Source organism: Panthera leo, chromosome A2 (assembly GCF_018350215.1).
Source record: "Panthera leo isolate Ple1 chromosome A2, P.leo_Ple1_pat1.1, whole genome shotgun sequence".
Taxonomy (NCBI): Eukaryota; Metazoa; Chordata; class Mammalia; order Carnivora; family Felidae; genus Panthera; species Panthera leo.
In genome coordinates, this window is record NC_056680.1 from 74,269,213 (window position 1) to 74,282,384 (window position 13,172).

The 13,172-nt window shown below is 45.0% G+C and overlaps 1 protein-coding gene across 2 annotated transcripts in view; it reads left to right on the forward strand.

Annotated features, from left to right (window-relative positions):
• Nucleotides 1–3,302: 3,302 nt before the first annotated feature.
• AMPH (amphiphysin) overlaps nucleotides 3,303–13,172 on the forward strand; it is a 247,746-nt gene continuing 237,876 nt past the window's right edge. For both annotated transcript variants that reach the window (XM_042914690.1, XM_042914700.1), the window contains exon 1: nucleotides 3,303–3,425. In XM_042914690.1, the coding sequence (XP_042770624.1) occupies nucleotides 3,357–3,425 (69 nt within the window). In that variant the 5' untranslated portion in view covers nucleotides 3,303–3,356. The remainder of the gene's footprint in view (nucleotides 3,426–13,172) is intronic.

The window sequence follows — 13,172 nt, forward strand, 5'->3', positions numbered from 1 at the left end:
CTTGGATGAAGAAGATCTGGGTGGGGCTGGAGTCATGATACTGTCTGTGAACCTTACCTGAATAAATGTTAACTATAACTTGACACCTAAGCTTGTCCTCAATGGGGGAAAGAACTGGGGTTATTCCTCATTAACAGTGAAATCTACATGGAACTGTAGGAGCCCTGTTTTCCCTTGACTGAGGAGAAAAATGGGGGGTAAAACTAGGAGGAAGAAACACCGGCAAGGAAGGAATGTTGGGAGGTGGGTCCAGTGGTGTTGTGGGTGAAGGAAATGCACACAGAAGCATGGCTCCTGTGACTCTGGAGGTGGAAGGTGCCTCTGAGGTCACTTCCGCTGTGGATTTCCTCTGTGGGCAGGGAAGTCTGCAGCGCTGAAGGTCTTCCCTAGAGACAGATGCAGGCAATAATCGGGTGGCCTCATGGGTGGGGCTCTGGTCACTTCACACCCTCCACAACCAGAGAGGGGTCCATCTGATTAATATATTTGGGTCCTGCAGGAGATTTTGTATGAAAAATGCCTCTACTGTATGGTGTAACAATATTTAAAAATCATCGTAGTTGGGGGCCCCTTCCACACACCGCCGTTCCAGGAGCATTATTGCAGAATTAGGAGAAGAAACAGCTTAGATGGGTGCCCAATATCTAGTCTCATGTACCCATGCATTTTTTTTCAACAAATATTTGCAAAGCACCTACTAAGTAGCAGCTAAGTGCTTCATCACTATTCTAGACTGGCTAGAATGACCCTCACAGCAACCTGAAAATAGATACCGTTTTCTCTCTCAGCTGGAGAGCACTAATTCGATAAGTTTGCGCATAACAACTTTGTAACATGCTCGGCATGCATTTCAAATACAATTATCAAGAAATGACTTGCTTCCCCTTTCCACCCCCATTCCAGAACTAGATTTGGGCATCTGAACTGCGGGAAAAGCTAGCCATTTGCAATTTTAGTTCAAAAGATATTTGCTGTGTTTCAAAAATTGGTGGGGGAGTAATTCCAAGGAGAGACAAAGCCTGGTGCAGTGGGAATGGATGGCTTGGGCCCTCAGCAAGCAGAGGAAAAGTAAACCTGCTTGGTTTTTATTGCTTGGAACTCTGTCCCTTGCTTGTTTAGAAAGAGGGCAGTGACATTTGTGAGGGAAGCTATAGCCAGGCCCAGGATGGGAGCAGAGGGGGCTTTGGGACCCCCATGGACTGTGCCCACAGACTGATATGCTCCAGAACATTCTGGTGTATTCCAGCATTCTGAGGCTGGTATCCTCAAGACAAGATCTCAGGGCCGAGCTAAGGTTCTAAAGCCCCGTGTTTTAGAGACATGACTCAATTTCTGTCTTCTGGCCAGCCTTTTCTTTTCTTTCCTTTTCCTTTTTTAATATTTGTTTATTTTAGAGAGAGAGAGAGAGAGAGAGAGAGAGAGTGAGCTGGGGAGGGGCAGAGAGAGGGAGACACAGAATCTGAAATAGGCTCCAGGCTCTGAGCTGTCAGCACAGACCCCAACGTGGGGCTTGAACCCAGAAACCCTGACATCATGACCTGAGCCGAAGTCAGAAGCTTAACCTACTGAGCCACCCAGGCCCCCTGGGCAGTCTTTTCTACTGAGTGTTGACCAAGAGAGGGATTTTCTCTCTACTTCCCTGTGAAGTAAACTCCTGTTTACTTCAGATGTTGGAAGTAGGGTGACCAGTTCATCCAGGTTTACCCAGGGATTTCTGGGCTTTAGAACTAGAAGTCCTATCTCCTGGAAACCCCTTCATTCCCAGGCAAACGGGGATGAATAGTCATCCAGAGGATATAAGAGCCAAGTGAACAGGCTGGATATTTCAGTAATAAACCACTGCAAAAGTTAGTGGCTGAAAAGCACTATCATTTTGTTTACTCACCACACTGTGCTCTGCTGGGATCAGCTGAGCGGTTCTTCTGGTGGTCTTGCTGATGCGAATTTAGTCAGTGGGTCAGACGGATGGAGGCTGAGGTTTCTCCCTTTCCACGTGGCCTCTCCATGAGGCTTTTCGCAGCAGGGAGAAATTCTACACGGTAGCACAGGGCTCTGTAGAGTGCCAAACCCGCTCGGCTTCTCCAGGCTTAGGCTGGAACTGGCCCAGTGTACTTTTACTATATCTTATTGGCAAAAGCCAGTCACGGTGCCATTCTACAACTAAGGTAGGGGGACTTCCCACCGAGTGGATACCAAGGGGTGGTTCACAGGGGTGCTCCACAGGTGACAGTCTGCTCCAGTGAGATGCTCACTGGGGCTCACCACATTCAGGTGCCAGATTACCTCTGACCTGCTTGCTGGGCCACCGGCCACACTGCCTCACACTCAGAAGTGACTGAATGGTTTCACCACTGGTCAGGGCCTTCAAGAGCTCTGTGTAAAGTATACGACAAATTTATCCCTATTATTCTCCCTTCTGCTAAGCATACTGAGGATAGTGAATCCCTGTGAGGTTGCCAGCAGGTTCGCAGGAAGCCACAGGGCAAGAGGCCCAGGTCTTGCGATGTTGACGTGAGGCAATCAAGGACCTGACTATCCTTGGGGCAGCAATTACCCAGATCACCAAAGCACAGCACCTTGCTTACAGGGACCGTCCCTTCTCAACATGGAACCTCCCTACCGCGGGCCCCAAATCTCTTCTTCAAAGTTTGGGGAAGTGTGGGCATCGCTTTCCTCTCCACGGCAGCTCTAAACCCCGCACTGACTTGGTTTCCCAGTCACCTTTCCTCGGGCTGTGTGCCTCCTGAGGGCAGGGCAAGGCCCAGCTTTCTGGAACACACAACCAGGGAGGGGTGCACTCTCCGGAAGAGCCCATCCCCCCGCCTCCACGTCAGAGCACCTCCCATCCCGGCTTCCCCATTCCCGCCCCCCGCCCCCCTCCCCCGAGCCTCCTTTTTTTTTTTTTTTTTTTTTTTTTTTCTGGAAAGAATCGGGCCCCACTCGGCCTCCCCCAACGCAAACTCCGCCTCGGAAGAACCCCGGAGCCGCCTCGGGGCCCCCGGACTGCCGCTGGGCTCGTTCCCCTCTCCCCTCCCGACCTCCTCTTCCACCGCCGCGGGCACTCTCGGGGCATTTTGACTTCTGGCTTCTTCCCTCGCTTTTTCTCGCCGCCCCGCAGCCGGGCCCCGCGCGTCCCGCCTGCGCGCTGTCGCTTTAAGCCGGTGCCTAGCGCTGCGCCCCTCCCTCACCCCTGCCGGCGCTCCCCGGCTGCTCCTCGCAGCCCCTCCCGCGCCTCCTCCTCCTCCTCCTCCTCCACCTCCCCTCCCGCTCCTCCTCCTGCGCTCCCGCTCGTCCTCGCTGCCGCCGGCCCGCCGCCCGCTCCGCTCCGCTCCTCGCAGCCTCCCGGACCCGCAGCCATGGCCGACATCAAGACGGGCATCTTCGCCAAGAACGTGCAGAAGCGGCTCAACCGCGCGCAGGAAAAGGTCAGAGCGGGCGACGGGCCGCGGGGCAGGTGGCGGGGGCGCGCGGCGGCGAGGGCCGAGCGGGCCGGGGGAGCGGCGGAGGCCGGGGCCGGGGGCGCGGGGATGCCCTGTGCTGCGCCGCGGCGACTGCAGCGAGGCGGCCGCGGGCGGGGAGGCTGGAGCGCCCGGGGCGCGCGGTCCGCCCGAGTCTCCCCGCGCGCTCGCCCCCCGCGCTGCTGGCCGCGGTCGCCGCTCTCCCGGGCGGGCGAGGGCGCGAGCGGTGGCAGGTGCTGCGGCTCGCCCGCGGTCCCCGGAGCCGAGCGCTTCTTCCCGCCCGCGGCGCCCGCTCCCCGCTGGCCCGCTGGCCCGCGGGTCCGGGCGGGAGATTGCGGCAGCAGTCCTCCCTCCGGGGGGTCTCCTGGGGACCCAAGTGCGGCAGAAACGGCTGGTGCAGCGCAGAGGCCACCCCCCAGATCTGTACGGATCGATCGGGCTCATCTCAGAAAACCCATGGCTTTAATACAGTGCTGTCCAGTGAATCCTGGAGTTCAAAATAGAGATGTGGATACACACTTTTCTTTCTCTGTGTTCTTTTTTTTTTGGGGGGGGGTCCTCTCTGTGTGTGCCCTTTTGGACGTCGGTGTCCTTCTCTGGAAGGTCAGAAATACATGTGACCTGAACCTAACAGTTCTTTGCACATTTCTGCACAAAGAGGGCGTTTTATTGCATTAAAAACAAAAAAAAAAAAATCCACATTGCACGCTCAGGTTGGGTTCCCTAGTGTTTTACAAGCTCCTCAGCATATTGGCCTCTCAGTAATTTATTTTCCTCTCCCAGAGATGGGCACAGATGAATCCCAGGTTTACACCAAGCGCAGCCCTGTGCAGTTGAGGTATTGTGGCAGGCGCTGGGCTCGCCTGGCTCCCCTGGAGACTGCTTGTCGTCAAGACCTTGCCAGCACTGAGGTCTTCATTTGTGTCTCCAGCCAAAGGACATATTGCAGCTTAAGCATCGTACTTGAAAATGAACGCCGGCTAATTGAGCCCCACGGTTTGTGTCAGTGGAACTGTTTTCCCTTTCATGTGGCAGTGTTTTCCGTCCCTGGGATTCTGGGTGTTTAGTGTTTGCCTCTTTTACTGGAAGTCAGATTTGCCGCGTTGCTCAAAATGACCCTGAATTTCCCTCTTCAGACCCTGGCTCAGGCTGCTCTCAGTTCCCACCCACCTGGAGGAACTGAGCGGAAGGGGGCACTGATCCCTTTGCCTGTCCCCAGGACCGGAGGCTGTGTGGCTGCCACTGGCCCCTCCCTCCACACACGCACACTCCCAGTGCAGTAAGAGGATTGTATTTCTTTTAATATCTACCCAAGCTCATCCTCAACTAACGAGAACCTCCTCCAGCCGCTCCTTCGGCAGCTGCATTAGCAGGGCTTCTTGGCCTCTACCAGTCCCTGGTTAGTTACTTGTCCAGAAAGTAGCTAAGGATCTGCTGGGATCCCAGCCAGGTTTTGTCATCGTTTTTCCATGCTTCACTTTACCCACTTGTAGGTATTCCTCCCCGCTCTCCACTTCCAGCTAATTACTTGAATCCTTGGTCTGAAGCTTTTTACAGAGTCCACTTTCCATCTGTGAAAGAATTTAGTGGTATAGTCTGCCTTTTCACATTTTACATTATTTCTTAATCTGGGTCACCAGCTGTTAATATGCTAAAAATAAATGAAAAGGTATCGTAATCTGTCTTACAGAGTGTGCAAGCCCTTGTGAATTGTTGAAAACTCACTTTGTCGTTATTAAGGTCAAGTGTGTATTATGACTGCAGTTCTGGATGGTGGTTACTTTTCCATGGGAGGGGAGGTCTAAGGGAGGCTTGTATAGGGCTTCAGCTATCCTGTTTTCTTCCCTGGGTGAAGTTGCTGATGGAAAGTGCCTGCTGTACCAAATGTAGGGCATTAAGACACTAAAAGGCTGAGAGTATGGTTTCCACTGGTGGGTAAGTTCTGTCTCTTTCTTGAGCCTGTGCAGCACTAGGGAAAGGGCAGGTGGGAATCCAGGTGAGGTAGCCCAGCCAAGCCTGAAGAGAAGCTGCTGGAGGGTGGAAAACACAGTAAGTGACTGCTGAAGGCATTGGACATCTCCCCCAGAGATGCCTTCCTTTTTTGTTTTTGGACTGTTCCTTTTCTCTGATGCAGACACTCCATCGCAGTGTCTGTATACCACATGTGTTCTTGAGACCTTGGCTTCTTGTTTTTACAACCAAATTTTCCCCAAAGAGAGTCTACTTGCTTAAGTTTCTCATTCTCTGTGCTACACCTAATGGTTGCATGCATTTTGGCTCCAAATGCATGACAGAAGCTACTCCTAGAGGGGTCTTAAGATTTTTTTAAATGAATTTAAAATACATTTTTTAATAAATTTTTTTTAGCGTTTATTTATTATTGAGAGACAGAGAGACACAGAGCATGAGCAGGGGAGGGGCTGAGAGATGGAGAGACACAGAATCTGAAGCAGGCTCCAGGCTCCGAGCTGTCAGCACAGAGCCCGATGCGGGGCTCAAACTCACAAACCGCGAGATCATGACCTGAGCCAAAGTCAGACCCTTAACTGACTGAGCCACCCAGGCGCCCCAAAATACATTTTTTTTAATTGAAGGTCTGTGAAGGTTCAGTGGAGAAAGTGAAATGTATATAAGCGAGAAATAAAACCCCAACAAATTAGGACAGCCATAATTCTACTACCCAGAAATGTCACTATCATTTGATGCATATTCTAGTAGATCTTTTCCCATTTTTACACGTATATATTTACAACAAAACAGGCTCATACTCAAAGTTTTTTAACCTGTTTATTTCATTTAATAATCATGAACATTCTTCAGTATGTACGTATTTTCTGCTAACATTTTAAATGACTAAACAGTATTGGAACTCATGGATTTAAAAAATTTTTTTTAAAGTTTATTTATTTTTCAGAGACAGAGAGAGACAGAGCGCAAGCAGGGGAGGGGCAGAGAGAGAGGGAGACACAGAATCCGAAGCAGGCTCCAGGCTCTGAGCTGTCAGCACAGAGCCTGACACGGGGCTTGAACTCAAGAGCCATGAGATTATGTCCTGAGCTGAAGTCAGACGCTTAATTGACTGAGCCACCCAGGTGCCCCTGGATTTTAATGAATCTTCTATTTTTTGGACATTCAATTTCCAATGTTTCTGTATATGAATACAAATCTGTATATAATTACAAGGGGTAAACTTGTAGGGAAAATGTTTGTGTACACCCTGAAGTTTTTCCTTAGATACATTCCTAGAAGAATGATTGTGTCAAAGGTATGCTGATTTTTATTATAGCTAGATTGCCTTTCCAAATGGTTGTGTCAATTAACATTCTCACCGGTGGTACGAGACACTTGCCAACACTGGATAATAAAATTTAAAATAATCGATAGCTGTGTCATTGGAAAAAAATGAGTTCCTGTTTGTTTTGTTTGATTATTGAAAACCAAACATTATTTTTTGTATTCCTGTTTGTTTTTTTTTCACTTGTGAATTGTGTTTATTTTTTTGCCCACTTTGTTTAGCATCTGCACCCTGTTCTGTGTAAGGGCAAAAACTATCAATTCTAAAGGTTACAAATATGGTTTCTTCCATTTCTATGTACTTTGTAGTTTTTGATGATTTTCTTCTGCCATAGAGAACATTTATGTTTATGTTGTGTTTGCGTTTTATGTATAACTACTTAAATCTCTCCATTGATTTTGTATGGCTTCTCTCTTGGGTATTGAATTAATCAGGGTCCTGGCTTTTGTAAAAAGTGGAAAACACCGATCAAACTGGTTTAAGGAAAAAGGGAAATATAATTACTAAAAATAAAAATATGGCTCTTGCACATACAAATCTAAATGGGATTTTAACATATAAATGTATATTAAGCTATAACTGTTCTTATACATATACATATATGTAAATATATGCATATGTGTGTGTATTACATTTTTTAACTCATTGGATTCTATGTGGTCGGTGTTATTTCTGCCCCCATTTTATTAAAAAAAGTTTTTTTAAACGTTTATTTATTTTTGAGAGAGAGAGCCTGTGGGGGAAGGGCAGAGAGAGAGAGAGAGGATCCAAAGCAGGCTCCATGCTGACAACAGCAAGCCTGATGGGGGGTTCCAACTCAGGAACCACGAGATCAAGACCTGGGCTGAAATCAGTGCTCAGCCTACTGAGCTACCCAGGTGCCCCTCTGTCCTCATTTTAAATATGAGGAAGGGGGCGCCTGGGTTGGTCAGTCAGTTAAGCATCTGACTTCAGCTCAGGGCATGATCTTACAGTTCCTGGGTTTGAGCCCCTTGTGGGGCTCTGTACAGATAGTTCAGGGCATGGAGCCTGCTTCGGATTCTGTGTCTCCCCCTCTGTCTCTGCTCCTCCCTCTCTTGTGCGTGCATGCGTGCACGCTCTCTCTCTTTCTAAAATATAAAAATAAACATTAAAAGAAATGAAGAAGAGGTTAAGTGACACGCCAAGGTCACACAGTTAGTAAGTAGTAAAGGCGAAGTTTGAATCCAGGCAGTCAAGTGATTTTCCATTTTGTGTTACTGCCTCTTATAATTAATGAAAAAGGCAGGGGTAGACAAACTTCAGACCTACCGGAACCAGGGGTTCAACCACAGGCATCAGGGCTCACATGCCTTCTTTCCATCTCTCCTCTTGCTGTTCATTCTGGCAGCTCCATTCTTTTTTATAAAGTTTTTTTTAATGTTTATATATTTTTGAGACAGAGACAGAGTGTGTTTGGGGGAGGGGCAGAGAGAGAGAGGGAGACACAGAATCCGAAGCAGGCTTCAGGCTCTGAGCTGTCAGCACAGAGCCTGATGCTGGGCTCGAACTCGTCAACCACGAGATCATGACCTGAGTCGGACACTCAACTGACTGAGCCACCCAGGCGCTCCCCCCACCTTTATTTATTTATTTATTTACTTATTTTTGAGACACAGAGAGACAGAGTGATGACAGCCCATTTTTGGGCAAGTTCTGTCTTGGTGGCAGGGTGGCCGTCAGCAGCTCTAGATAAGAGCATGCTTTTCCTTCAACATTTATATAGAACTCAGTATAGCTCTCATTGGCCCAAATTGGGCCTTGTGCTTCTTCCTGGGAGGAAAGAAATCTCTCTGGCCAAGGACCAGGACCATAGGTTGGATTGGGCCTGAGTCACAGACTACTACTGATGCTGGGTTGGAGAAGGCCCCCACCCAGACCATATGGAGTGCTGTAGAGAAGGAAGGAAAATCAGAGTATAGATGGGGGACTGAATGCTACACTGGCAAAATAAAAGGTATCCACTGAGGCATACTTGTTTGTCCCATGTTTATATAAATAGTCGTGTATTTTGTAATTTATAATTTAATATTTGCCAAAAAAATTTCCTACCAAATTAATGTATGCAGTTTAAAAAATCAAATATAATATAATAAAATAATATAAAACATTTATTTTGAAAAGTAGCAGGCCTCTGTCCCCTACTCTCAGCCTCATCTTGTTTCCCGAGAGGTAGCTATGACTAGCCCCAACATCTCTGTAAAATATGCTTGTGTAAAATAACTACTTCTTGATCTATCATTTAATATTTGGTGAATATACGTAAAGATTTAGCTGTCTTACCTTCATCTCTATTTCCACATCCTTCAGTCATGTATTATGGCACAAACTGTTGATTGCTGAGGATTATCTTTTAAAAAATTATAAAGTATAATTTTTATTGAATAAAATATACAAATCTTAAGTATTCCACTTGGGGGATTTTTATGTATATGGATATCTGCATAGTTAGCACCCAGGTCAAGTTATAGAACATTTTTATCCTGCCAGATACCCATCATCCCTCATGTTTCTCCTATTCTTTATCTGTTTAAATTCCTTTATTTTAAATTCCTTTACTGTCATTTCCCTGATAAGCATTTTTACATGTTCTTATTGGTAACTTTGATAGCTTCTTTTGTGAGGTGTCTGTTAAAGTCTTTTGGCTATGCTTTTATTTGGGTGGCTTGTCATTTTATTATTGATTTGAGGAACTTATTTATATATTCAGGATATGAATCTTGTCAAGTAGACATTTCACAAGTGTTTTCTTGAGGAAAGTGGTTTGCCTTTTTCTTTCTTAATGGTTCCCTTGGATAAACTGAAGTTTTAAATTTTTATGAAGTTGTATCTGAGGATTAAGTTTTTCATTCAGCTTTTTGTTTTCTCTGGAGTTAATAATTGCTTTTGTTTTATTTGCTTATTTTCCTACGAACTATTTAGAATTATTTCTTCTTACTTCATCAGGTCTGTCATTGCCCATCAATATTATTGTCAAAGGCTCAGTATATAAGATAATGTAATTGTTCTGTTTTCCCCAACTGAAGGACCCCTCTATACCCCCTTTTGGGGCCTCTGCCCTTTTGCTGTAATCTGGGCTGATTTTCTTTCTAGGCCTGCTTGCTGTAAATCTGTCATCCTCTGTCTTTACTTGCCAGTGTTGGGGTTAAGAAGGGCTTGAAGGCTCATCTATTCTATATCCCAGGCTTTCAAATAGTCCCCTATTATCAGGGTTGTGCTTGATATTCAACTGTATATAGTACTTAGTTGCACTGGGTTTTCAACTTGAGTGTATTTGTGTGTGTAACTGTACAAGGAGAATTGGCTGCTTTTTCATTGCTTGCTGTGTACAGGCACTTTTTTTTTTGGTTTGTTTTACCTTTCTCTGCTTTGCTGAGTTGTTTCCATTCTTCCATCCTCCTTTCTGCTTCTCTAAAATGTATTAAACTCTCTGATCTACTATGATGCCTCCCCTGTTTTTGTCATTGTATGTTCATACCTTCTTTATGCCTGTACTATCTTATGCCTGTACTATTTTATTTAGGTTTTGGGAGGAGATGGAAATAAACACAGTCAATCCATCTGTTTTTCCATAAGCCTTTCTACTTAAATATTTAATCCCTTTGAGATCTATTTTTTTGTCCATCTTCTTCCTTCTGTGAAATCCAATGACATTTATTTGGTCTTAGCATCCTTGACTTCTGTGCAATATTTAAATTGGTGGACAATTGTAAACATTTTTATACATTAGATATATTTTAACATGATTCTTGTGAGCAGGGAAACTTTTGGTATGTTATAATATGAAACTTTTTAGGCATTGTTTTTGTTTCTTTCTGTTTTATTAAGGGAGTTACTTATTTAAATTCTTACTTTTTAAATTCTCAGGAAGTGTCCAGTTTGATATTCTTTGGGCTAGTTTATCTGCCCCAAGTGAAAATTACGTGACAGTCTTAGGTGTAATGTTTTTCATGTATTGTATTTTCCAACTAAGTTGAAGGTACTTGAGGACAAGGGCCACATGTCTTGTGAATGGTACGTGTTCAGTGATGATGCATTGATTTGACTTTTGTGTTCTTGCTTGTTCATACTGCACCCCTATAAAGCTTCCTTCCTCATTATTCTTTCTCTGTCTTTTGTGAAATTATCATAAAGGTTTCACTGTGCATCCCTGTCATTTTCTCTGTGATTTTGTGAAGGTAGTATATGAAATAAATTATTCTTACAGGTTCTGTACATGGTAAGGACTCCAAACAATATTAGATGGAACTGAGCTAACTTGTCATTTTTATAAGTCAAACAGCCAAATATTGGTACAGTCATGTGGTTCAGTCCAATATTGATTGTGTGATATGGCAAGAAAAACAATGTCATTTCTTCCCATATACCTAATTATATGACATTTTTTTAAAATTACTGCCTTGCTGATGCCCACAGATTTGTTCTCAAAGAGAAACATGTGGATGATGTTTCTGTGTGCATGTGCTTTTGTGTGTGTGTGTGTGTGTGTGTGTGTGTGTGTGTGTGTATGTGTATGTTAGATGTAAATACAGTAGAAGGAAGACCTTGCTCTGTCCAGAAGATTCCTTTTTTTTTTTTTTTAAATTTGAGAGAGAGAGACAGAGAGCACACAGTGGGGAAGAGGGGCAGAGGGAGAGAAAGAAACAATCTCAAACCGGCTCCACACTCAGTGCAGAGCCTGATGTGGGGCTGGATCCCATGGCCTTGGGATCATGACCTGAACTGAAATCAAGGGTCAGATACCCAACTGACTGAGCCACCCAGGAGCCCCCAGGAGATTCTGTCCATGGGGCCTGTTGCTAGAAGTGTGGATTTTATGACCACATTTGTATCTGAAGACACTTTGGAGCCTGCATCTCTGTGGCAATCCAGGGTTTCCTCTTTCAAGGTCATCGGAAGCTTTCTTGTTGCCTGCTTCTACATTGTGCAAACTTATGCCTTCCCTGCCACTAAGATAATTTTCTCTGTGTATATTAAAAACAGCCAAATTTAAAGTAACACAAGGATACTCGTGACACAGTAAGGCTTTCATCTTTCTTTTTCTTTTTCTTTTAACAGACACTCAAATACCCACACATCCTTTTTTCTCCAGGAATCAATACAATAGGGAATCAAAACTATAGGATCTCCGATTTTAACATTAGTGAAAGTTACCTTTCTCCTTTACAGGATAGCATATTGTGTGTGTGGCATGTATATGCGTGAGATTCCTAAGTCATACTTTGGAAGCCAACTTGTCTATGGACTGATACAACTTAAAATACCTGAAATACTTATGTAAGTGATATGGCCTACTTTATTTGGGGTATAAAACGAGGTCCCATTTCTTTGAATATTCACATTAAATGATTTCAACATCTCATCTAATGTATCATAAGAATCTCTGACTGCTCTCTGGGGTTCTGTCTTGTGATAAATTCAGCAACCCTAGGGGGGAAGTTCCCTGTCTCTAAAGGAGTCAGTCAGTGGTTTTTACTATGGCCCTATGGAAAATGGTCCTAAAAGGGTATCCAGCATTCAGATGTCATTCTTGTCCCCTGGATGAGCATTGTAGTGATCAAGGAGCACAGCACCCCCACTAACAGTTCCCACAGTAATGGTAGGGGCAGGAAGCCTTTCTTTCTAGATTATTTCCCACTGTGGTCACTCTGTGCTGCAGCATGCCTGAGCCCCACGTGTATGATCCATGGGCGTATCATTTCCAAATACACCTGCACATGTATACCCATAGCTGCCCTGCTCCAAGATTTCCCATGATGCCAGGGTTCCTAAGTTCGGAGATTTGATGTTATCAAACACTGATTATCCATTCCATTCCATTCCACTGCAGTCTGTTCCATTTCTAATAAAATGCTTGTGGGATCATACTGAATTCATCTCAAGACTACACTTTGAAAATACTACCCTAGAGGCCCTCCAGCATCTTTTCCTATATGTTGACTTTCTTTTGGGTCACTTCAGTCCATTCAGGGATGGGTGGATGGGTGTGAGTGCGTGTGTGTGTGTGTGTGTGTGTGTGTGTGTGTGTATGTATCTATGATTAGGTTTCAAACAAAAAATACTGTAATGCACTCTGGGAGGGCTTGAGTAGGGAAGAGAGAGTATTTAAAAAATAATTTGTTCTTGTGGCTTTTTAAAGTCTGAGAATTTCAACTCTGCTGTTCAAACACAATTTTTTTAGTGATTTCGAGGGGCCATCTCAGTAGATTCTGAGGAAATAAGGGCCTGTGGGCTTCCGTGAAAGGGCTATTACATGTAAAGATCTCTTGTGTTACAGATACAATTTTCTAGAGAGTCTCAATAATGGCTAAGATTTACATAATGAAAGTACCATCATCACAGAGTTAAAGAATTTACCCATGAAAAAATATAATAAGACTATATACATAGCATTATGCGAA